Source organism: Tribolium madens, unplaced genomic scaffold (genome assembly GCF_015345945.1).
Source record: "Tribolium madens isolate multiple individuals breed KSU strain unplaced genomic scaffold, Tmad_KSU_1.1 Scaffold_1;HRSCAF=32;Tcas5.2_LG8, whole genome shotgun sequence".
Taxonomy (NCBI): domain Eukaryota; kingdom Metazoa; phylum Arthropoda; class Insecta; order Coleoptera; family Tenebrionidae; genus Tribolium; species Tribolium madens.
This window is the reverse complement of record NW_025400984.1, coordinates 4,409,446-4,437,197: the sequence shown is the minus strand read 5'-3', so window position 1 is coordinate 4,437,197 and position 27,752 is coordinate 4,409,446. Positions and strand designations below refer to the sequence as shown.

Here is a 27,752-nt window from a genome sequence, read left to right as displayed (position 1 = left end):
CCTTTAAAGATGGACGGGTACGAGACTGGAATAAACAAAAAAAAAATGGCAACAACAAGAGTGGACAAGAGCCTTATTAATTTTAATGGAAGTGGGATGTTTGAAGGGAGTTGCAATAGTCGGTCATAAAATTTCATTAAAGCCTCATCGACACGTCTACTTTATTGTGTGAGCGAAATAAAATCTTCATAAACACGTTCGACAATGTCCGTACAATGAAAATCGAGGCCAACTCCAATGGGACAAAACAAATATCTGAAAAACTTTTAAATTAACTTTGAGAAGTTGTTCGAAGTCTTCCTCTTTTTCGATCATGAGTCGTGAAGTACATTCGATGTTAAGCCACCTAGAAATCGGTCACAATGGAACAAGCGACATTGCTGTTATTGGAGCATATTTCCCATTCGGGATGTGCAACATGAAATGTGGATTACTATATTTATCCAGTGTATGTTTTTCCGACTAGAGTAATTTGCATATTGCATTAGTTGGCGTCGTTTTTCGCCGGATTGCTAGTTAAAAATTAATCCGTTCGTCTAGTAGCCGTCGTCAGGATATCACAATAATTCCCTTGATAAGCTTTCAGCTAAATTCGCATCTGTCACCATGACTACGAGAGTAATCCGCAGTTTAATAATGCGATAATTAACTCGCCCCCCACCAAAATTATATTGTGTGTATCCTGCTTGGAGGGTAATTTACCTATCATGAGGAGTGATACTGTGAGATGGTCCCGTCCTGCGGGTCTCATGGCACCGAGGGCTGTACCAACCAAAACACAACAGACGGCCACCAAAGCGATCACCGCTATGAACCATCGCAAAGAACCAGGTTTCCATGCCAACAAGCCGCAACAGCCTTTGGGGGGTTCCTCGGAGAAGCGGCCTCTGAAAACAATAACAAATGATATTATTATGTATGCATTGTGTCGCTTCGATCAACACATAATCTGCACTTTCTAAATTATTAATTAACTTGCGGCAGACTCGCAGAGAAGAGTGTAAGCCCCAGCAAGTATCTCTTAATTAACGATATTGTAAATTGTAAATCGAATATGGATGCAACTATTAATAATTTCAAGCCACCAAAACGCCATACTATGGACAATGGTAGAATTATAAACGGTCAAGGCCGAGAACCAGCGGCCTTGTGACCATGTGGTACCTTACTTGTGTAATTATATGCATGGGAACAGGTACCGAGTCGTGTCGTAATAAATCGCCGATTCCGATTTCTGGCTCTAGTCACACAAAAGGGCTTAATGCCTTATTTAGCGCGTCATACATTTTAATTGGTGATTTATCCATGCAAAACCGCACTTTTATCAGTTATATTGTTGTCGGTGCTAATCCGGATGGACTTGATTGGAATTAACAATAAGGGATGGTTTATGAATTCAGATTACATAAAATCATACGCTGTAACGGCCCCAATAAATTTCATATTAATTAATCATCGTTGCATCGTGATTATACCGGTAATAACAATCATATCAGAACCAGAGGTGGTTGTAGGGAACCGCAATGCGGTTCTGACTGACGTAAAAGGGTGTACACCTTTTAAACTGTCTAAGAAAAAGCAAGAGTAAATTAATTGTTTTCGCCAAGAAACACAGTGAAAGTGCCCATTCGGATGAGAAAACCAGTCAATACTTTGTCTTATTACAGTTGGTACACAGAGAAATTGTTAAAATTTATGGCCATGGGTCTGTAAATCCGAAGGTTAAACAACAAGAAAAAAATTTACTGGTACAGAGATCCGGAGTATACACCTACATATCTGGTTAAAAAACAGCAATTTGTTCTGGTTAATGATCCAAAAAAAAATCGTTCCGTTGTCAATTTTATTTGGTGTTTAAATGGTTAAATTGCTAGGTCAAGTTTCCCTCCTTTCTAAATGAATCCAAACAATTGCGTTAAGACATTTAAATGCAAGCAAAAGTAATACAAACATATGAAAATTGAAATTATTAGACCGTAGATCTGTATTATTTTAATTTTGAATCTGATACAAGAGTAAGACACACTTGTAGTTTTTGTTACGCCAATGTTGTGTGTGGTTTTCCTCTTACTTTTATTGTAGTGTAAATTAGTTATGTATTTCTTAACAAAATTTAATTTACAGCAGTGTAACTGATGTTCATGTTTGAAGGTTGAACTGTTTCAGAACATTTGCGGTTTCTACGGTTTTAACTTTTTTGTTTCGTTTGACTTGATGTCAAATCTCCGTTGTAAAGGAAAATCGAACAGTGACGATGTAGTTTAGTCGGCCATGACAGAATTTTTTACGCCGTTCGATTTTTCCACTGCCAAGTAGACAAAAAACTGTGGCAAAACTTGTTATTTTTTAAGTATTCAATATGGATGGTTGTGGTTGAAGAGAAAACGATAAGAACACATTTATGGTTTGCGCACTGGAAGAACATTAAAGAACATCTACAACTAATAACTATAATAAAAATGAAACAAATTGAGCAACTCAAACAATCAGTTGGAGGTTTCCTGTTCAAGCAAAGTTACGATTTCTATCAAGCACAACGTGTTATTTAATTAGATCGCTTTTCAATTATACAATACATTTTCTATACTCGCCGTTATGTAAAATTGCGGTAGGTCAAGTCTTTGCCTTAATACAAATTTAATGCATTTCGCATTATTTGTGCAATTTTTGTGCATTTAGCGTCACTGATGGCATACACTATGTCCTCATTTAATCAACAATAAGCCCACCTGAACCAACAAACGCCACAGCTTATAATTAATAATAGTAGGTTACGCATTGTACAATTACATTAATGGCTGGTTAGAAGTGCCATTTCGAAACTTAAAATCCAAGGTGAATGAAGAAAAAATCTGGGAAGATTCGAAAAGTGAAACTTGTCATGTGTATAATACTGGAGTTTTTTCCGGGGACAAGTGGGTGCTGCGAGAAAGTTTGAGCAAAGAGAGGAAAGTGGAACATGAAGATTTGACCGAATAACCTTAGACCCTACTCTAGGTTTTCAGATTTTTGTGATAAATTGAAAAGTGAAAAGTAACAACCCCAATACGTTTTGTTTGTTTTGTTGACCCGATATACCTCGGGGTCAAATATCCATACCTGATTGATTACATACACAACAGTGTCTGAACTGCTTTAATGGTAGGATTAACGGTTAGTAGATTTATCCTCTAACCGTGTGCTCAATCATGAAAGTTTAAAATTGCTGATTACACTGATTAGTAGTTACTGATATATCAATATTTTCTCATTACTCGAACTAAACCATGAAAACATCCAATCAAGTAAATGATTTCTTTGAATGCATTATTTATGGCAAAAATTACCTGCATTGAGCAAACGCTTGATAAAAATTGCATTGTTTCGTGTTGATAAAAACTTATTAATAAAACGCAAATTCATTTGATTTTCCATTTCTGAAAGTAAGCAAAGCGTAAATTATTCAATAGCTAATAAAACTAACCGTAAACTTATTCATATTCTTTACAAAGGCACTAGATTGTAGCATCGATCGTTAGAGATAAAGCCAAATTTGAAATTGTGTAATATCTCAGATTACGATGAGCGAAAGTACAGTTTCATCATTCTGATATTTAATCCGTCCATCTGTCAAATTCTAATTTTCTGTTTGTCAATCAAAGTGTTCGTCAATAAATCAGAGTAAAAGCTTCGCTTTTCATATTTGAAATTGTCCAAAACCCTTGTGATTGTCCTAAATGAATCATCTTTTTTGTTTGGTAATTGCTTCATCTTAGTGAATAAAAACAAGTCATTTTTTAAATGCTCGCCATTAAACTCAAGTATCAGAAGCAGCTTCTCGAATTTTTTGCTGGCATTTGTTCGTGCTAGCCATTATGCTTATATCTTCCTCGATCCCCATCTCGTTGTCTGTCAAAATGAGAAGGGAACTCCCTCGATGGCCCCATAATCCTTCTTCGTCCGTCGAAATTCCAAAAGAACCGCTCTGATCAGCATTTCGCAGACAATGCGTTTAAAATTCATGACACCGCCATCTCTTAGGGGTTGTTTATATGCTCATAAACAATTTTACGGCAATTTTTTTACGGTCGTTGCTTTCTACACTTAAATTATGTTTAGTTAAAGCGAGTTTCCACTCGCGGTAATTCCAATCGGGATGGTCCATAAAAGCCGCAATTTATTAACTGAGCTCTTTGAGAAATTTGTATACGTGGTCGATCTCTCACGTGAGAAATGTTAATCTCCAACGCGTATTTTCGGTGAAGGAGGCCTGTCTCAGCTGCACTCTCCGAACGTATCAAGTGTCAAAAGCTATTGTTAGCACGATGGGAGGGAATAAACAGCAACCTCTAATGAGCAAGGAGCACTGATATAAGCACACGATTTATAAAATTTCAAAAATCATTGAGAGCTTTTGAACTGTTATAAAAACTGAAAGCATAATTCAGCCCCAAACGAACTTTCTATAAATGTAACTGATAAAGAAAGCCCAAGAACGGTGCAGAATTATTTTATTGTAGGCAAATTTTTTTAATTTCCTTTGGTTTATCTTAATTTCGTTCCAGCGCGGAGGCTGAAGCAAAGCATGACTTACACACTTTCGCATCGAATTTTTTCAAGTCACGTTTCTGTTCAAATTAGATGAACTGGTCGATAACTTTGAGCTTGAAAAAAGAATATACAAAGTCATGGGAATACGTGTAATCTATAATTTTGTATCTTCGACCGGATCCTTGTTTGGTTTGGCGCTCACACACAATGTTTACATCTTTTCGTTTCGCGGCCGAGATAATTAAAAGCGAGTGTATTAATAATGCGGCGTTAAACAAGGCTTTATTGTTTTATTACGGCGTGTCGACGGAGTGGATGGAAATGCGTGGTAGGTAAATTAAACACTTGTTTAAGCAAGACCATAACTCGACGAACTCTTACGAGCAACTACATGAAACTTTGTTGTAAAAGAGAGCAATCCCTATCTCGACGTTCCATTCCAACGAGCTCTTAATTTACACCACCATCTTCTAAATCCGTTATTTATGAAGCTGGCACATTATCCGGATTACACCCTTCCTACATTGACCAATTCCCTAAACTTTTCATCGAAAAAATACTAATTATAGAGGATGTGGGGCTTTATGATTGATGCGAGTTGCTGCTTCTATCTTGATCTGTCTTGAAACAATGCCGATGAATTACACACCATATAACTTTAATGTTGCAAGAAAGAAGTTTAAAGTTAGTTTTTGAGAACGCAGTTATGGCGGAATCTCTCGAATTGTTCCAATCAAAATACTAGAATTACTTTTTCTCTTTCTAATACGCGACATTACAAACCACATGTGTTTTGTGACGATTTTTGGTGGAAGAAAATAATTGTAGCGGAGGTGCCTCTTTGGGGCCAGCCTATACACGCCGATTAATAATTTTATTACGATTTCCACAATAAAACTTTCCAGTTTAAGATCCATTCGATACGAGATTAAATCTAATTTTGCCACGTAATTGCCAATAAAACACAATAATTCAAGCTTGAGGTTACATTAGATAATGGAGTTTGGTTATTGTTCGTACATTTAGCAAAATTAAACTCATTTCAATCCAATTTGAGAAACTTTACGTTTATGGCAATACAATTTTAGTTGATTTATGTTTACACGATCTAAAATTAGCCAAGTAACGAGTGTCAATTACAAGTAAGCGTTAAAGTGTTTTTATCATAATTAATTGCACGATGTATTAACTTTCACCTTTCTCTAATCTTTTACTTATGCCTTTAAGGGTGTAGTCAACAGTTAATTTGTAAAATAGTGATGGAAAAAAATGTTTTGACGCACTTTCAGGAAGCAATTCTTCTTACTAATACTTTCTCTATAACTTAATTGTAATTGCAATTTTTAATTACATAATTTTCAATAGATAGTCCGATCTAAAGTGAACGTGCAGTAATCGGATCTCGGTTTCGTCATTTGAAATGTCAAGAACTACCAACTCTGAAATAATAAAATTTTCAGAAGAAGTTGAAAGAGACAAAGCGCCAAGTTTGATTAAGCTTATCTGGCTAAAGTTGGTGCAAACAAAAGTGATTTAGCGGCGTTAAAAATGGTCCGAAGGAAGTCGCGATAACAGGACTCGCCTTAATTTGCATAATATCTGTATCGGCGCCTTAAAATATTCAAAACGAAAGTTTACACAAAAAAAAAAGGAAGTAGATTAGTACATCCGAAAAGCGTCATTACGCCAAGTGTGCCACTGGGTCACAAAAACATTGACAATTTCACTTGATTGCGTTCTGTTCGTTGCAGATTTTGAGGGAGTAGCGATCCCTCTTTTCGCATTCTCTTCACGTATTTTCCGCAGTCGTCGCTGAAGAAATGCCCAAACGGCAGATGCAGCAAGGGAGTTATCACGTGCACTGATTAACACATCGATTTCGCATTAATTTTCGGTCATTACCTGGATAATTACGTCGGAATTCTGATTGCAAATTTAATTATGTCATGGGAAATTGCGATTTGGACGGTTATACACGCCCCCGATCGACGAAAACTCAAACGATATATTTAACCTTGCCAATTACACGGGAATTGAAGATTTATCACGGAATGGAATTTTTGTAATTAAGTCGCTGCGAAACGCTAGAATTGTGTTTACATGATTAACAAAGGAAAATATTCGTATCAGGAAAAATTAAGGAAATTATTCCAGTTACATATCACAAATTCCAAAATCTGCAAAAAGGGGGTAATCTAAAAGTCAAAAATGCAAATTTTATTTGGAATTTTTATTGAAATACATACTTAAATTAAATTACAATTCTTTTTTGTACAAAACAATTTGATGAAAAATGTGAAATATTTAACATCATCAATTACCATAAAAGCATAAAATAAATTCTTGATATTATTAAAATTATGTATTCATTTTTGTCCCATTTCGTCCCATATGCACACAAAGTAAGCACAATGTAAATTCAATTATTGATGGTTACATAACTCAAATGGATTTAAACTACATAAATAGCATCACGTCGAAATCCAAATAGAATTTATGGTACCTAAAAGTCCATCCAACTAACCACAAATACGGATCCGACTACCAAATGTCATCAAACTTTAGATAAAATAGCCCATTGACAGATATCTCAGTAATAAGAAATCATTTTATCATTAATCTAGATTGAGTTTTGATTAATTTACACAGCTACCAACCTTCCAAAAAAATGATACTCAAATAGGCATTTTTTTTTGTGAATTGTAAAATCTAATACGGTTAATAAAAAACGAGTTATTTTTTAACAGACATCATAAAACTCAATAAATAGCACATTTCAATATATTTAGATTTAAATACCGGAAACTATTATTAATGTTTGTGACAAAAAAATCTGGCAACTCTAAATTATCGGTAATCCTACTAATTTGCAATATAAGAATGTTTTAGGTGGCGGCTAAATCAACAGTCGCCTGTCGCAATTGCCTATAAAAGTTTGACGTTTGATTTTGAAAGTCATGATGGTTGCCAACTAAAGTTTCAATTTGACACCAACTTGAGACAAAAAATCACAATCATTTACAGTCTCCCGATAGTAATTGATATTTTGTTGTGGACACAGTTTGTAGACTGTGGATAAAAAAAACAAAAATCCCTTACTTGCACCTACTGCATCATTAAATTTTTGTTCTTCAAAACGGTCCCAATTTTAGACAGAAATGTCTGCTAGTGGATAAAAAATTACTTGTAGTATACACGTAGCATAGACAGCTATTTTTCAAAATGTGTTCAAATGAGTGAGAGAAGAAAAAATCTGATTTGGTGTTTGAGTATTTTCGCATTGTTTCATATGCAGATGTTTGCAATAGTGAAAAAATCCGCGTTGTTTCTTTGACCTCATTTAAGACGAAACAAAATAGATGTAGTCAGCTTCTAGAATATTTCAATCGCCACCTGTTACTACAAATACCGGTCTAAAGACAAAAAGGCAAAGAAAGTGCCGTGTTAATAACGAGGCCGCTAAAAATGTTCTTTCTCAGCGCTAGACACACGAAATAAAAGCAGTTGAATTTAGTGCTCCGTCTGAGTAGATTTTGCATTTGAAATCGTTTTTTTATTTATTGATTTAGTTAAACGAAATTGGATGCGATTGAATCGCATTTTATTAAATTAAATAAACAAGCAAAAGTCATTCGTTCGAAATTAACTCGAAAGTTTCTTCGTTCGGTAATTCCAGACATCAAAGCGTGGAAACATTCAAATAAAAGGTATCTACTGGCATTTCTTGCCTCGATTCAAAGGTACACCTCGACCGGACTATTCTTTATTCCGGCTTGTGTGCACGGCTGGCCTTTTCAATGATCAGTTAAGTCCTATCCCCGGTTACAAATCCCTCACGACGACGTCACGGATCCCTTTCTAATGCCTCGGCCATTATTGCTGGCATCCTCGTCTATTCTTTCACACTTCACAGGAAATCGTATTTGCTTCAACACTGTGTTTGCTTTTTTAAAACCGGGGGATCGATTTGGTTTCTTCACTTTCTCGACATTTTTTCCTCTCACTTTTAATTTAATGCCGGCGAGGGATGAATGCTAATAACCCGCACTTTTCGCGCTCTTTTTTCCACCAATGGAAAATGGACCAGCTGCTTCTTTATTTTCGGATTCTGAAGCATCCTTTCTTTTCTTTGTCGGAGCGTAAATATAAAATTTGAAAGAAGTGTGCGGCTTTGTCCGGAGGTTATTTCTGTAACCGCTAACAACTTCCAAGAGTTTACGCAAGATTTATAAGGAGTTGTTACGGCCAACTTAATTAAAGTACACTTTTTAATTAGCTGAGAAACTCCATGTCGCATTTTTATCTGATAAACTTTCATATTTTGATCTACTGTAGACAATGACCTACTTGAAATCGAGACTGTTTGATTCAAAATGGCGTCTATACCGCACTAGCGCCATCTAGTAACAGATTTGATTCGTAAAACTCCTTTTTAAGATTAATAAAACTGGGTTGTTATTATAGTAAAAAAGTAAATAAAGCTATCAACACATTTTAAAGCATCCGTTCAAAATATACGATCTGCTCCTCTATAAAGAGTCCATTTTTAAATTTAGATTTTTGATTAACCGGTCCTCAAAGACTCCTTTACGACCCATAAACTCGAATTTATTTTGAAATAGAACAGTAAAACACTTTTAAATAAGTATATTTGCATATTCCGTTCAATTTTATGACACAAGTGTGTTAAAATATTTGTTTACCTGAATGAAAGTCAGCCATTTTGTGCCAAACTTTACATCAAATTCCAGATACCTGCAGTCGACATACTTTACAATGCACTCCCGAACTTCAGCTGCATATTTTTTTGTTTACAAGTTAATTAGCTAAAGTTCGAAGTTTGTGAATAGAAAATTACCGAAAAGTCGAATGAAATATGAGCGCAGCTGCAAGTTAAAGTCGCAGTCAAAGTTATGTTATTAAAAAAATTGGGGCTGGAAATTGGAATTTCCGGTCCGGGCGCACCTTTTCCGCCCTCGTGCGTAAAAACTCGCTTAGGTTTGACCATGCTTGCGCGAATCTGTTTGCGATCCGTCTGGTGCGCTTGACCTGGCTCAAATGCAGATTATTTAATTTCTGGAAGCGATCCAAGTTCGGTCCGGAACTCCGGGCGAAATCAACTTTTTTTTGTAATAAAGAGCGAAATTAGAAAAAACGCAGTAAACCGACGACTTTCCGGTTAATGGTCCGCGGTGGGATCACGCGTTCGGTGTCAAGTAGCAGGCCGTGGATGAAACATGCCGCCCCCGGGAGCCATATTCCTAAATTACAACATGACACCGGTCAGGGGCGGCGATGACCTCGATTTAAAGAACTCGCTTGCACTTTTTGGCGACGCTCCGAAATTTAAAACCCGGAACGGCAATAACAATAACTTTAACGGCATTGAATAAACCGGAGCCGAATCCGGATCCAGATGTTCCGGATAGTTTGAAATGGACGCCAAATAAGAGACGACTTAGGTTTTATGGTGGTTTTTTTCACTTTTATGGATTGCCATACGTACGATAAAATAAAATCGCGTGAATTTAATTAAAAAAAAAAGGAGGAAGGGTGTGCCACAAGGAGGATTCCCGGACCGACGCTCCTAATTGACCCGTCGAGAGTGCAAACACTGCTCCTAAATGGAGATTTACGGCGTTTTTATTGCAAATTAAAGCCACCCTGCACTAATCTCAGCGCAAATTTTTAATTAAGAAGAGACAAATCGACGGCGAATTTAAACGTCTTATTTTCACAACATTGGAGAAACTGGATATACACAAAGAAGAATTTATCAAGACGGGATTAAGCCACACATTAAATCTTACAAAACGGGTGAAATGTAACATTTTTCGCCTAATTAAAACGAAGTAAGTCTTGCTCTATTTTTAATCCCAATTCCAATAAAATTCACTATATTTTGAGCATTAACTCACATTTTTCGCTTATTTCGTCGCAAAATTTTAAACATATTTCACAAAATATATAATTATATTTAATAAAATTTAATTAGTTACGGAAAACCGGTGTCATTTATCATGTTTCACCTGCCAACGTTATGTTTTATTGTCTCGTTAGTTTTTTCATAAATAAATAAATTAATTACGGTGAAATTCGAGAGATTAATTCCATAAATATTGATAAAACGTGTAAATTCTGTGTACCATAATCTATGTAGATCCCAGCGCCGGATTTCGGCAATTTGGGGACCTCGCACCTTCATCCTTGGCCTGTCACCTCTCATTGTATTCAATCCGTGGACATTCCTCTCTTATCAAACCCTGAGCCGGTCCTGCGATTATTTTTGCCGGTGTCCAACCAGTCGTGAAATGAAGAAAAGGAAAAGTAACCGTCGTTCAAGTGTAGAGAATTAAAAACAATTTCTTGGTTTCCGAAAATAAATTTTTTCAATGATTTTCGGATTCAGAAACGAACGGTGTGAAAGTTTCGTTGTATAATTCGATGCAAACTCGTCCCAATTAGATTTTATGCAATTTGATTAAAATCTTGCAAACAAAAGCGATTATACAATCAGATGAAAGCCACATTATCATAATTTTTGTCGCCGAAGTTGAAATTCGAGCAATGTTTGCATGGACATGTCCACGCAACATTTACATGGCATTAAGTACTTGTGGAACGTTTCCGGTATAGGTAAACAACCTGCGAATATTGATTATTGTCCAGTTTTTAAACCGAGATTAAGCAAAAATCAACACTTTTTGCCATTAGTTTGCGTAGAAGGTCTCGGGAATTGTTGCAATTAGTAATTTACGTGCAACGAATCGATTCTAAAAATCCCAGCCTTTTAATTAAATGTAATCGGGGCAAAAACAGCCGTGAACTTCCTACTCAATTTTTTCACTAAAATCGCAATGAAGAAATTCCTTCAATTTTTTATTATTGCATTAATACCGAAGTTGAGGCTTTTTGTGGAAGTTGTGGTCGCCACTCGTAAGCCATAATTTGTAAGTTTGGACTGCAATGGAAAAACTCTACTGAATCATCTAAGTTAATGCAGAAGTTATTTCTTTTGTTGACTTTTGCGTCGGTTATTAATGTTTCCACTTGGAGGAGACAGATGATTATTTCAGGACTTTTACGCATAATTATCCGGCTGCGAAAATTCTTTCATTTATTTTCTCTGCGTTTTTCAGCGACTTAATTTTTCAGGGGAGACACAACTTCAAAAATTAAAAGGGGGAGAGCATTATTTTGTGTTAATAACCTCTGGATTTAGCAGAACAAAGCCAAAAGTTTCTATTAAATAATTATGAAACAATTGTATAATTTGGAAAGTTTTCTCTAAATAATTTAATTGTTTAGCATTTTTTTGAATTGGTAATTTAAATCATGCGAGTGAAAGAATGTTAGAACTTTTGTTCTTCTAAACGCATGTTTGTGACAACCAACTTTCGCTGTGTTGTTCTTGTCGAAAAAATTTTGAATCTCATGACTTGCACTCTTCAATCACGTTTCAACGAATTGCCCAAGAAGTAATTTTTCGGTCGAGAGCGCGTTGTTTAGGATTGAGAAATCGGCCAAAAGCACTCAATCCATCGAAGATCCGAAATCCGATTTTGTCCGCACGATTTTTGCGTACATCAACCTTTTGTTTCGCTTCACACCGACACCGGCGGCGGTGTTTTTCGTTGCGAAACCCACCAAAAACCAAGACTCGGCCTTGCTGCGCGCTAGTTAATTTTTTCCGGACGCCAAGGCCGGTGAAAAAGCACACAATCTAACTAAACTTCATGCACTTAATTAGTTCGACAATGAGACAGTTGTGTGAATTCTTAAGAAGGTGTATCCGCACTGCTTTCGCCAGAGGTCGCAATTTCAGTGAAAAATTGATGCAATTGAAGATGGCGGCGGGGTGAGATAGAGGTCTCGAATCCGGCTGACGACGAGTGACTTTCGAATAATTGCACATTTGAAAGTTCAAGGATCGGGCAGGGCTCTAGGGTGGAAAAAGTCGAGTTGGACATCCCAACGGGATGACTTTTACGCAGATTTATTGTTCGCGTTTTGCTCGCCTTGTGTAATCGCAATTAAATTAGCGCTTTCTCGAATTAATTCAACAATTTCACTAGGCTTTTTTTTATTTTAAAAAAACTAAAAAAATTAAAATAAATATGTTTTAAAAATAATCTGACTTTGATTGTATTTTGGACCCGTCTGCGATTTGTAGACTTTGGAAAGTAAAGTAGATCAAATAAAAAAGGTTTCTAAAACTTTTAAAATGAAACAATCAAAAATTTTCACATTTTATAGTTATTTGTGTATCAAAAAAAGGCCGAAGGCAGCCGAGGGCGTTTTCATTCGACGGATTAACGATGTCTTCCCAACAGACTAAATTAATAATAATATAAAAAAAAATAATAAGTTTTAAGTGCAAAATTTAACGCTTTTGATTGGATTCAAATATCATAATACAGAAAGTTTTAAGATAAATCATTGGAAAAATTGAAAAATAACTATTTATACAATAAATGTTAATTTTTCCAAGTTACAAAAGTTCAAAATTCAAGTTTTAAAATCCAAAATGAGTACACGCTTGTGGAAAACTATGTTCTGTTCTCAATTTCCTATTCCTTGCATTTTTCAGTTGTTTTCTGTATTGCATGTCTTCAATACGAAAGCTCCTTTTCAATTACAAGTACTTTATTACTGTAGCACTTATTAATATAAAATAATTCCATGTCATTTTTTTTAATTTCTTCCTGTAATTTGTTTCAGAACATAGCAAAAATTTGAGTTTTTACATGAATTTTTTGAAAATTTTAAAAACCCGCATAATTATTTATTTTTTCGTTTCGCAAGATGTTTTTAAATTATTCCTTAATAACAAATTTTTAAGACACATGTATTTTACGTTCGTTGTAGCCTATTTGTATTTATTATTAAAAGACGTTACATTATGTTGATTTGGTTTTCAACATACATCGAAAATTCTTATCGACGGTGAAAGAAGGGTCATTTATTTTTTTTATTTTCATCGGAAACAATGGGATCTAAAAGTGATCGTCTTCGCATAGAATTACTTATAAATGACACTAAAAATGAAAAAAGTAAAAAACGCTAAAATCCAAAAAATAATAAGTTTTTCCAGATTTTCCTTAGCCCAGCCGTTATTTTGGTTTTTATTTCCTGCGATTCCTTAATTACCCAAGTTTACTCATTAACGCTCTTTGATTCGACTTTCCCAAGGGTAATTAGTCGAATTATTGACGAATCCTTTGGTTCGATTTCGCCCAAACGCCGCGTTTTCTTTTAAAACACCTCGATTTATCACAACAGACACGTATCGATCCACTTGTTTCAATATAAATCTGTGGTTAAATTCTTACATGGTGGTTTAAAAGACCCCAGTTGGTGTTCTTGTTTCACACAATTTATTTCACCAAAGTACATTTTTTACCACACTACTGCTGGATTTCCAGCTGCCAAGTTGTCTCACCTAATGACATTTTGTCACTTGTAAACTCAATCTTGAGGGTTCTCGTAACGCTCGTTGCGCGACGAGGACCCACTCAATCATGTATTTTATAGGGGGGGAATTTTTTTCTAATTGAATAAGGTAAATTTGTAATTGCGTCTTTTCGCGTAAAAGTGCACAGGCGTACAAAAGAATTTCAATCTAACGGTCCCTCGATATTCCGGTTTCTTGTTCCCTGTTGTCATAGTGGGATTTCTCTATTGTGTGTCGTTTGATGGACAGTTTCATTTTCATGCACTAACGAAACCCGAGGAAATTCCTCGGGTCCTTGTCGAGTGCGAAAAAAGCACTCAATCCATTGTTGTATTTTTTCCCCGTTGAAACGCAAAAGGATTAAACATACGCCATTGTGATACCTGTTTTCGTGGGAGTATCACCTTGGCTACACCATTATTATAGCTCGCATCATCATGCCTTTCTAATTTACCGATCGATTCGAATGGTACGCGGGTTCTTCCTCACCCATATACCCGTGGACTGGTTCTGCAAGCTTTTATACTCTCCATTCAGTGGTCTAATGAGTCACTTGACGAGGTTTTCATTCATCTCGACCTCAGTTGCATAACAAACACCGAAATTGGAAGAAAACTGGAATTTAGGGGCCTGAAGGTGGGCGGATCGCGGCCGAAACAGGTATCACGTAAAAGCGCCCGGCCGAACCCCACAATTAACCACACAAAGAGTGGATGCTTATGTAAATTCCTCAACGGGTGAGAGGAGGACAGCCGATCCAGCCTTTTCGTAATTGGTTAGAGCGATGTGAGAACAGGATTTTTTCTTGTGGAAAGTTCAGCGGATTCCTTTCACTTTATGTTGTTTAAAGAAACGAATTACCGAATCTAACCGGAATTTTAACTAGGGCGAAATTAAATTCCAACCCCTTTTTCGCGGCTCTCACGCAAGGGGTGCGTTTACACAATTGTGGCCCCTACCAGCCGATGAGTGTTGCATCTGTGGTCGTGACAGTGAGGGTGTGATTTATGATTCTGGGTAGAAAAAGACGGTCGAAGGCTGTTTTGTTGGAGACGAGTTTTGTCACTTGCTTATGTATGGCTTGAACATTATTAATTTTAAGGGATGTCTGGAAAAATCAAACAGATGGTCGACCGGAAACCAACACTCCCTCACACAAAACATTACATAATTTTTTGCAAAAATGTGCTAACCTGAACTTTCACTTAATGAAAATCGATAACTCTTGAGACATCATCAAGTCAAGGGTCACTCGCGAAAAACTCCCGGACGAATTTTTATATCGTCAAGAGCCACAAAAAGAAAATTCGCTTAATTCTAGTCTAGAATCGACAACAATAAAACGCAGGGACCTCAGGTAGAAGATATTTGTAAAGACCGTGAGGATGAGGGTCGTAGAGTGCTCCATCATTTCAAAGAATGTTTGTTTCGGTTTAGCACAAAATACCAATTTTTAACCAGACTTGTGATCGATTTAGTTTCACTCTTGCTCATGTAAAGAATTTTTGAGCAAGAAACGGAAGTTTGGCTTTTTTATCACAGGAAGCAAGTCTCAAACTAATTAATACTTATCTGCTTCTTGAAAAATGATAAATATGCCAGCGCAAGTGCATGTACATGTACCCAATTAGATTGTAATTTAAAAAATTCGACGCTGGAGGTTCGGTTCATTCTTCCCAGTCCAAGTGTAACAAATTTCGAACGATAAAAACTTGTTCAAATGCATGTCTAAATTATTAATTGAAAGGCAAGTGTGGAATTATCTGATCAAATATCATGGAGTCACGCCAACTTTCGCCAATAAAGCCATTTACATATATCTGGGATGATTTTTCTAGGAATCTCGTCTCACAACTGCTTAGAAATGCAGTCATTTAGAATTTATGTTGCGTTTGCATTTTTCTACAAATAATAAGCTTATTTGTTATGATTTGCATAACGACACATCCTTTGTATCTGTGTTTCTTATTACCGGCATTCCACGGTGCTGCGGCGCGGATTATAGCGCAACAGCCTCTACAGAGTGGCTCGACTAATATTTTTTTATTTGTCTCTGCTATAAACATAAAAAAGTTGGCTCGGAAACGGTAACATCATTCATTTTACATTTATAATATTTTGTTTTAAATCATTAACAGTACGACACGAAAAACTTAGCTGGGTCATCCTGTGCATGACCATGATACGAAAATATGATTTTTTCTGAATAAAAAATATGCAAATACAACTTTAACTCATGCGAATATAAACATAATACACATTATTATAGTCTTTGGTGTTAGCAGGTGGTACTCCTGTTCAAAATGCAATTCATGTAAAGCTTCTTTTAATGCAATAATAACAAACAGTGAATAGAATAAGGGATCCAACAAAAAGATCCCCCTATTGATCAAGGTTTACTTCCTTATTTCTCTATGAGGTTTATTGAAAAATTATTTAATTTTTACCCCTTTTTTCTAATTGCATGAAAAAGCAACCAATTAGTATGTTTTGTCCTCACCTTCTGAATCCCCCTGCCGGAAACGGAAACCTAAATCCCGAGGGCGGTGGTACGGGAACCGCCACCGGGCCTTGCCCCCCCACGACTTGCGGGGGCGGAAACGCCACTAAACCACTAGGCACTACATTGTTAGGTACAACACTTTGCAGATGCGGTGGTGGTACCATCATAGGGTTCGGTAGTACCACATTTGGGGGCGGCACGTTGTTCGGTAAGGGTGAATAGGGAGGCGGCATATGACTGTTGAGCAAATCCGGAAGCCTTTCATTTTGTAAAGTATTAGCTTGGGTACCACTGTCGACCGTATGTCGATGATTGGTACCGTTGGTTCGTCTTTGGTGGCGCCGTTCCCGACGTTCTTTCCGTCTCTGCTCTCGCGTCGTCGTCGTGTCTGAAGGTGGACAAACGGAGATTTCGTCCGTTTGGGCCTCAGTTGAGGTAAAGGTTCGCGGTGGGTTCCGCGGTGGTTGGACCACGTTGACGGAGGTCGGGTTGTGTACCGTGACTTGAGTGGTTCCGGTCACAGCTGCGGAACCCAACGGCATGATCTGGACGTTGGAAACATTATTGCCTTCGAGAGTGTTGAGGCATTGGATGGTGGGTACCGAAGACACGACATTTACGGGTACTGCTCGGTAAAAATTCACGTTGATGTTACTGACGTTGGGCATTTGTTTGGGTACCGATGCGCTCCGGAGGTGGGTTATGGGGTCGGGGGTGCGGGCAGGTTCGGAACCATTGCGAGGATGGTTGGGGAACACTTGGAGGTTCCGCGATGGTACCGACGCTCGTCGCGGATTCTCAGGCAAACCCACGACATTGGCACTACTCAGCGAGTTCTGGTTCTGGAAGAGGGTCAACCCATTGGTACCCGTGGGGATGTTCAACACGTTGGTGATGGTACCAGGGTCGGGTTCCGTGACTTCCAGTTGCATATCACTGTTTTTACAGGGCAACACATCACAATCACTGGCACTATCACCGATACACGTCACGGTACCACCGTCGAACAACTCCAGTAAACTGGCTTGACTGTTCAACCTACTTGTGGCATAACAAGAGAACGCGTCACGTGACCGCTTGCCGGGCCGGCATTGGTGCGTCGACAGCTTCAGGTTGTTCACCATTTCGGTACGAAGATTTAGGTCTGATGAGTGTAAAGGGCCTTTGTTTGGAGACTCATCAAGGTCGCTTAACGTTACACTACTGCTGCAAGAACTGCAATTCTGGTACTCGTACGGCTGCCATAACAGCGAACTCAGAGCCTCCTCCACATCCTGATGGAACGAATTCCTGTTCCTATCTCGGGAACACGACGGGTCATTATCACAAACGCTTTTCGAGGCACTTGATTCACTCAACGCCTTTACATTGAGGATATTCAAACTGTTTTTATCCTCGTCGAGGGGCTTCTTTATACAAAACAGTTTGTTTTTGAGACTGTGGCTCTTTTTATCGCCCGAATTGCGATTGATATCCACCAATAAATTATTATTAATGCCATTGTCAGGACAGATTAAGCTATTGGGGTGACTCCACGAGTTATTTCGCCGCGGGTAATGTTTCCGGGTGTATTTCCGGGACGGCGAGTCCGGCGGACGACCCTCTTCCGGGAAATTATTGAAAGTGGCCATAGTTTTTCTTTGGAACGGTCATAGTTCAGCGGAACCTGAAAAAACACAAACAAATAATTTACATTCGAAACATGCATTTTGATGCAATTGCGGCCAAAGTTTAAACGAGTTGCGACAAGCTACGACGTGACTATTTTAAATTAGGGTCTCAAGGACCCCACCAGATATAGACAACCAACCTCGCAACTCGATTTTCATGAGACCATTTTTAGTTTCATTTATGAAAGTGATGAGAATTTTGGGGGTTTTCTTTGTCAAGAAAGTCGGAAAATTGTGTAGGAACGACAAAGCTCTACATTTATCTTTGTTTTTAAATATATTTAAATTTGATATTTCAATTTCACAGTCGGGGAAATTCAAATGTGATCGAAGGGGCGTAAAGTTGGACCGTACAAAGAAAAAAAACCTACAAAGCACCCCTTGGAGGGCTGCAAAAAACTTGCAACTGCTACTGACATTTTTAAAACGAATTATTTGTAAACACAGTTGTATCATTAGTTTCGCTTCAATTTTTCAAGCAAAATAAATAGAAATCTTCGTCCTAAATTTGTCAATAACGACATTATAATGACGTTCTCAAAAATAAAATTTCACTTTAATATAAATTAAAACTCGGTTTTAATCGATGCTTTGTTTGTTTTTGAACTGTGATAACAGTTTTCTCTTCTGAATCATCTGTTGTTTGTTAGAGAAAGATAACGATTACCACCTGCTTGAAATTTAATTACAGAAATGTACAGCAAGCTTAAAATAGCGTGATTTATGGAATTTTTGAGGCCTCGATAAACTCCTCCGAAATTAGGTCTCGGTAATGATTATGATTGATATTTCGGTTGTAAAGCTTCATTGTTTTCGGTAAAAACACATTAACCTAAAATTGGAACTAAAAACAAAACAAACAAATTCACGAAATTTGAAGTTGGAGCAGTATCTAGGATTTTTTCCAACTTTTGTGAATAAAATTTCATTGCCTTTTTGTGGGCCTAGTAATAATATAAAATTGAACAAAAAGCTACTATGCTCCTCGCCAGGCACTTGAAAACTCGCAAAAAGCAGGAATAAATTCATAAAACTTTAATAGACGCTGTGCTTTGTATCCTCCTGTTAGAATTGAGTATTGAAAAAGCAAAAATATCACAATGAAATGTTGACTTGGCAGTTTAATTAAATATTTATTAACAAAATTTGAATACAAAAAAAAATGAAGGATTTTAGAACTTATAGTTCATGCTCTTTTGTCTGCACTTAGAGAGAATATTAAATTTCTTTTGTTCCTAAATGAAGAACATTAAGTTCCGTTGTATCATTGTTGCGTCTATTAATTTTTTTTGTATTTATCCCGATTTTCCCATTCATAACCAATCTAAATGTTCAAAGCTATAAACCCCAAATTACTCCTCTGTTGACTTTGGCGTTAAATCGAAAAATTCACATTTGCACAGTTGATATAAATTATTAAGAAGCTTTCTGTAATTCCTCTTTTACATTTTAATCGTGGCCAAGTAGCCGCGTTAATTTACGAATGAGGATTACATGCAAATGCCGCATTACTGGTTGCATAACAATTAAAGCAGATTTTTCACCGACTTTTTCCATTTTTGTAATTTCATTTCAGCAATTTGTAACACGGAATGCATTTTAATTATACACGATGTAGTTTTAATTCCCGCACGTTTTGCAAAAATTTTGTGCAGACATCTCGAGATCCTGTAATGAGAACTTACCAATCTGTTATTAATATATCACCCCGATATGTAAATGAAACCGGGGATATTAAAAGCCGGAGCATTTCCAATTTTATAATCGAGTAAACGTGACGGTGATATTTTATGCATTTTCGTGTGACTGTCACGTTCAATTTCCGGGTGCAAAAATGAGAGAAATGAGGAAAATGGATCAAACAACACTATCAAAGTTTGGAAAAATTGTGTATAACACGCGGGACTACAAAAACATTACTTTTTTGTATTAATCTATGAAAAAAACAAAATTATTTATTAATGGTACAGCCACGAGGCTATAATTTATTCACCAAGTTGGTAATATTGATTCAAGCGTTGTAAATAATAGAAAACCTCTCAAACTCGTCAAGTTGGTAGCGTTTTACTCTCCCTTTCGAGGTTTCGTGATGTTTAGCCATATTTTCACTGATATCTGAAGTAGCTATTTCGTGAAACTCCTCCATGAAAATATTAATTTAGTTAAAGCTTGTATTCAGGTTTACTGCCTTTAACGCCTATAACAAGCGAAGAAGCTTTACAAATTTCATAATAAATTACGGAATTGTTAACCACAACATTGGAAATATTTAATTAGTTTTTGATTAATTAAGGTACGTTTCTCCAACAAATATTTATTATTTACTTGCTTAATTAATGAGATTTAATGATTAATTAATCACCTGGCTACAAATTTATTCGAATTTGACTTTAAACTTTATTTTAAAAATAAAAAGCGAATTTTTACACTAATTGTTATTTATTTACAACAAAAAAGCAAACAAGATGTACAGTTGTCGGTTTTAAGAATTTTAGATCCATGAAGAAAAAAAAAAAACAATTACAAATCCTCAGTTGAAAAATTAGACGATCGTTACAATTTTTTTTATCTAGTTCACGATTACTTCCTCTTAGTATTCATTTAGAAAATATATAGAAAAAAAACATAAATAGGCAAGGTATTAAACGATTTATGAAAATGTTCTTAGGTATAATTATATTGCTTACTTGTAATTATTTATAAAACATTGCCAATTTCTATTAAATTATCACTTTTCATAAAATTTACTTACTTAATGTTAAATTACCTTAAATGCGCTACTGGAACAATAATAAACAATATAGACGTTAATTGTAAAGACTTTGATTCTTTTCCAAAAATTATTGATTAATTTTTTGGTGTATAATTAAATTACATCACAAGATAATAAATAAAAGACAAAATAAAAAAATAAAAAAGAAAACAAGTTTACTCGACAATAAACTTTTGTATACAACACATTTACAACAAATATCATTAATAGATATTAATTAGCCACAGCTTATAACTATTTTGATAAAATTAACTAAAAAACCTTGAGAAACTTTTCCTTCTTAGGCCAAAAAACGTAAAATTTTGCCCTTACAATGGGTATATGTAAAGTTGTGTCAGACTATTTAAAAAAACTCCAATTGTAAGAAACAAACGATAAAGAGGAAAAAACAAAAAAGAAAGTAAAAATAAGTTTCGCGGCACGTTACAAATTTGCAAAAGATTCTTGGTGTACTCAAACTTTGTTGATTCGATTAAAATTGTTTTAGGTATTATTTTTTGTTTTTGTTTTTTGGAAAATTGAAATTAGAAAAAAATGTTCTTTAATTAATTGGTTTTTAATTTTTAGCATTTAAAATAATATCTTTGTTAAATCAAAATCCGTTTAGGATTTTTTTAATTTTAGTATAAATTTTTGGGTCGGCTAATTTGCTAAAATTGAAAGGAACGGCATGTAAATGAATTTCTGGCGTGTCCAAACGGGTCAGCAACAATATGCGCTTGTTTTCCCGGATTAGACAAAGGAATAATTAGGCGGGAAAATTCGTTACATAAACTGTTTGCGCTAAACAATAGACCGCGATGAATTTACAAGCCTGAAAACGGTCAAAAACCCCAAAATTAAAACATAAAATTCGCCCCTTTTCATTAAACAAAAAGCCCCCGAAGTTTTAATCCCGTTCGCAGTCAATATCAAACCACTTAGCAATAGCCTTTCATCAGCCACTCGGCTCTAAAATAAGATTTCAAGTGGATAATCTTGAATTTTGTGGAAAAAAAGCCTCGCGATGAAATCCCCAATCCGTGTTTCGATGCTCTCCAACACGATAAATAATCGGGGTGGCGTGTTTACAAATTGGCTCAGGAACGCTGCTTCTATTACTTTACCTAAAAAACAAACTATCTGACGTGTATAAATTCCAGACGTAAATAAATCCGACTTGATATTTGCCTTATGCAAATGGCGAATCGTAAGTAAAACCGAGTGCTGACATCAATCAAAACGGAATAAACATGTTTGCTGGAAGTCACGTCGGATCTAGACTCGGTGAGAGCTTTGAAAGCGAAAAGCTCCCTCATTCAAATCGCTTCAACGAAAATTGCTGTACATACGGATCGACGATCATTATTCCACCCTGAGAGTTGTAATAATAAAGCTACTCTAACTGAAAATTTCCCCCAAGCTCCAGATACCTAACTGCCGGTCCAAGCACCGACACCGGCTTTTATACTCCCTGAACGGAGTGGGGGGCCGGTCATACAGACACCTACTATTTTTCCGTTTGCTATGGTAATTTTATTCATAACTCTGCACAAATCTGGCTTGATGATGCAATTCCTCGTATTTAGGGGACGCATTTTGAAGGCCTCACCCTCAGGCAATGACACGAGGTTGTATCCCCTCGAGCCCTGAAAAATCCGACATGTTTTGCTCCAGTTGCGGAGAAAACACTTTTATAAAATTAAAGTACTTTTTTTCTTCTACAACAATGTGTGTGTTGAAAAATGGTCGCCGCAGCGGCCATAAATTGCTAAAATCGAATCGGGGTTGCATAATAAATCACTTCCGGATTTATTGATACGTTTCACTCGATTATTAATAGGGGTGGGGGCGGTTTAATTGATACTATTTGTGAATTGGGCGGCGAAAACCGGTGCATGGTGTCAAATGCAAGCGGGACCGCTGACAAGCCACTTAACAGAGGTTTATGTTCCTAACGATGAGTGTACTGAATATTCCAGGATATGAGGAGACTGATCAATAAACTAAATGTTACGCGGGTTGTGCACTAAATGGGCCGGAGTCGAATTGGATTTCTCAATGGGACAGAAATTGTAAGATCGCATTGTGACGGCAAATTTATTTTTGCACAAGAGAGGACAAATATTTACAGAATTATTACTACAGGATGCCTCAGCTTAAAGCAAAACACTCTGTGTAAACTCTGTGTGAACATTAGCCATTGTATCAGTGGCGTAGCTAGGATATATTTTAGAAACATTCGAATTTTGTATAGAATTTTCCTCACTTTGTATGTAATCTACGATTTAATATCTTGTGACCAGTCTGGTTGCTTTTGACCATTTTTTTTATTAAAAAAAACCATCTCTCAAAAATATTATTCAATAAATCCATCAAATAACTGTCGGATACTACAAGTTCTTTCCTTTTGAATTCGTTTTCCATAAATCCTTGAGTCTTGTAGACTTGTAGAGACTTCACAACAAGATTACAAAGTTGGTAAACTTGTCATAACTGTCAATTCCATCACAAGTAATATGTCACTAAACTTTTTTTATATAAATATTACGACCTTGAGCAATCGTTTATGTAGAATTGAAATGTAGGGTAGTTTCATTTCGCCGCGCAGTTCCCTTTTCAATAAAAATTTGCAAACAAGATTATAAAGTTTGTGCGAGAGATAGACCCTGACCAAGAATCATGTGCTAACAGTTTGTAAGTTCGCCCCAAAACCGCCTCCGCCCCTCTGTTAAGCTGATTCTGAGCACGTCTGCCCTAACGTGTTGGGACAAAATCGGCTTAGCTTCGAGTCGCAAAGAAAAATTTCACTCGAATTAGCCAAAAATCGATCGGGGGTGATTGTTGCAAGACAGCCCCTTTTGCGGGTGTGTTACCCAAGCCGCGATCGATCGTCGTGATTTATGTAGAGAGGGGTTGAAGTTTGGATTGTAGCGATATTAGTTTTGAGGTTTCCTCGTTGTTAATTCAAAGATTCGTAATAACAATAATTGTAGACACGCTAGCGTGACGCTTCGATTTATATCACTCGAATAAAACGTTTTATGAATAAAGTTCGTCGCGCATTGCCAACTCCGGGTGAAAAACGGCGCTTTTATACCTTGATGACACTTTTACGCCCTTTAATGCTTTATAGCGTCGTTACGGGGATGATATAGGATCTCGAGGTTCCTTTCTATTAACTTGTATTGTTTCACCAAAGATTAATTCAATGGTAGTTGTAGTTTTTCAAGCTTTTACAAGCCGCACAAACACTCGTGATTGATGAGAAGGAGACATTTCGGTTAATTGTCTGATAAAAGCACTGGAAAAAAACTTTCTTCTGATCCGATTGTCCGGCGTTAACCCGGATTTGGCGATAATCTGTGCATAAATGCCACTGGAGCCGGATTATCCCGAAAAAACTTGTATGCATAGCGTCTTTGAAAATTTATCGTTTGCATTAAAACGAGCATAAATGATGGTTGTGTCTTATCTGTCTAAAACGTTGAATTAACTAAACTAATCGACGAGAATGTATTTGAATATCATCGTTTTCAGTCGAAATTCTAGCTAGTCACGTTTTGCTGTCAAGATAATTATATGTAATAAATTTTGGAAAACTTAGCATATTATTGATTAATTTGATTAATCTCTTTGATATTAACTGCACACAAGGTGGAACGGAAATAAGCCCCGGATAAAAATTCTTTTTTAACCATATTGCAGAAAAAATTGGAATTTTAACACTTCAACTGATTGTTAATATGAAACATTAATGCACTACTAGAACTATACTAAACTACATAAGTATTTTGAAGCTAATTTACAAAGAGTTTGATTTATTTATAATAATAGATTAGTCATTTTTGGTGCATAACAATAGGATTAGATATGTAAAGTTGTGTCAAATTATTTAAAAAATCTCTCACTGCATGATACAAAATACACTGGCCGCCAAAATAAACCGGACACCTAAAATTTTACGATTTTTTACATACAATATTTTTATTATTCTTTGTCGGATTTCAACGAATTTTTGTTTGGATTAAAGAATGAAGTTTGCAGAACATTGTAATTTATTTCAATAACATTTCTAATTTTGTCTTGTAAATGTTATACCTAAAAGTCGAGAACACTGTTTTTTACTTATATTTATACTGAGCTATGGTGTGCGACAGAGACAAACTTAAGTTTTTACTGATTCCAGACTATTGCCCATTCTTTTCTAAATTATGTACCACCATGGGCGTCGTTACAAAATTTTTTAGAGAGGGGCAACTTCATCGTAGTTTAAAAACACATATTTTATTACAGACACAAAAACATATTATACAAAAATAGAAACATTAAACCATATTTTTCCTAACGGAAATTATAAATGAAACAATAAGACAGGAATCTCTAAAACCATACATTGGAATATAATATATACACAAATTAGTAAATAACATAAACCAATAAATCCTAAAAAAACGTAACGCTTAGAAATTAAAATATAAAATAAAAACTCTTTCAAAATACATTCAAAAAAACAATAATCAATAAAAATAAAAAAATCAAGAAAATAAAAGTTTTAAATTTCGTTTTTCTGAACCAAAATTATCTATGATAAAAGAAATTAACTCGTACAGGTAGAAGAAGGTTTAGGTTGCGACAGTGTCATCAAAGTTAAAAAAAATTACTAATTTGAGAGTAAATTAAAATAGCTATTTATGCTATTTATAAAATAGCTATAAGTTGCAAAATGAGCGTGTTTTTCACCAAACGTGACACGTCGTGTGCAAAAAACAGCCATATTGCATCGTGTTTCATACAAGATTTTTTCCAATTTGGTTAGGCGTCAAATACGAATTTAAAATCTGTGATTTTATTAATTTTCCAAAATCATACTAGATCGGGGCGTTGCTATGTGTTATTTGTTATCTTTATGTCACACTTTTTAACACAAGTGATAAAATAATGTCACATTATATAAACCTAGTGACAAAATTAACACATTTGACAATTAAAATAACATCATAATTGTTGTTTTTCACAATCAAATTAAAAAAAATAGTTTACCGCTAACGGAATAAAACTTATTCCGAAAAAAATGTCTTAGGCTAACTTCCAAGGGGGGCACATGCCCCACCTTGACCCCCCCCCCCCCTAAACGACGCCCATGTGTACCACATTTTCCATATTTTTTTTTAATTCTTGAGACATGAGAGATATAAACCTTCATAAACAGCATTACATTTCCAATTTCAATGAATATTCCTATTAAGTAGACCAAATGTGCCAAAACGTCAAAATAGATGTATGGAAGCTCTTTTGTATTCAAAGACGTAATTGTGCTTTTTTGGTGAAATAAGCAATAATTTTCGGTTTAACTACATTTCTATGTAGCCTACTTTCTGAACGAATATTTAGTAAAAAAGTAATGTTTAGAAAAGCAACGTCTTTTTCAATGCTTTGTATCTCTGAGGCACCAGAAAATGAAATTTTGAAACATTATTCAGAAAAGAATGGACAATAATCTGAAGTAAGTAAAAACTTAATTTTTTCTCTGTTCCACACTACAGCTCAGAATAAAAAAGTGAAAAAACAGTCTCTTAGGTATAACATTTACAAGACAAAACTAGAAATGTTGTTGAATTAAATTACAATGTTCTGCAAACTTCATTCTTTAATCCAAACAAAAATTCGTCGAAATCCGACAAAGAATTACAAAAATATTGCAATGTTAAAAATCGCAAAATTTTAGGTGTCCGGTTAATTTTGGCGGCCAGTGTATAAAAAAACAAGAAAGAGGAATAGACCAGAATATAAAAAATAATGAAAATAGTAATACAGTAGAAAGTGCGTGTGGCCTAATTAAAGACCAAAAATAAAAAGACAGTAGATCTCAAATTTTTTATATTGATTTAAGACTGATAAATTCACCAAAAGTATATTAATTTCGTGTTAGCTGTTTGAATGAAAACTGAATTTGCAACTGGTTTGAATTCAAAATCGACAAATTCATTGCGATTCCCAACTATACCTCCAAGAAACTGGAAAGAATCGTAATGGCGGTCGTTTGGTTGCAAATTGCATGCATTCGCCTCGAATGCATCAACGCCCTGAGGTATCATAAAACGCAGACAATACAATTTTAATATAATTACTTTAAGTTTTGAGACGTCAAAGATTGCACTGTGAAATTTTCTATAATCGTAAATAATAAAATTGAGGAGCCGTGATGTTGAAGCAATAAACCATCTCACTTTCCGTATCGTTACGAGATTAATAAGGCTTGAAAGAAAGTAATAAAAATCTGGCGGTTTTATAGCGATTTTTCCAATTTCCTCTTGTCTCCAACGAAGCCGGGAAAAGTGAAAAAAAAATAATAATGGAACACAAAAACTATTCAAAGTGTATCCAGATCGGCTAATTGGCGTCGACTCGACAAGATCCCCTAAAGTAGGTCTGGAGTTTTCCGTAATCCATTTGAAACCGCATCCTTTTTTCTCGTCTCGCTTTTTATTTTAGCTTGAAGCAACACGAAACCGCTCCAGACCACATTACCGCCTCTGGAATGGAAGTTTTCAGTTCGTAAACTCCAAAAAGGTGATAAAAAACATTAATCCGTCGTTGTAACCAAAGTGTGAATTACATCGAAATAATTGGTACCGCGACGTAATCACACACAAATTCCTGCACCTTTGTACAAGCAAATTGCAGCCGGTTTCAAACGCTATCAAAAGTTACTTAATGGCGGATTCAATATTCCAGACGGATTTCCAATATCGCAATGTTAATCAAAAATTAATTACAGCTAATGTCACTGAAAACTCGAGTAATTAATCAAGCTTCAAGTCAACAGCAATTTTTTCCCCT

The 27,752-nt window shown here is 35.8% G+C and overlaps 1 protein-coding gene across 2 annotated transcripts in view; it reads right to left on the bottom strand.

The window, feature by feature from the left end:
- Nucleotides 1-27,752, bottom strand: part of LOC123004114 — a 46,705-nt gene that overhangs the window by 1,305 nt on the left and 17,648 nt on the right. For both annotated transcript variants that reach the window (XM_044397229.1, XM_044397228.1), the window contains exons 2-3: nt 16,485-18,153; nt 703-887 (exon numbers count right to left, since the gene is read on the bottom strand). In XM_044397229.1, the coding sequence (XP_044253164.1) occupies nt 703-887; nt 16,485-18,118 (1,819 nt within the window). In that variant the 5' untranslated portion in view covers nt 18,119-18,153. The remainder of the gene's footprint in view (nt 1-702; nt 888-16,484; nt 18,154-27,752) is intronic.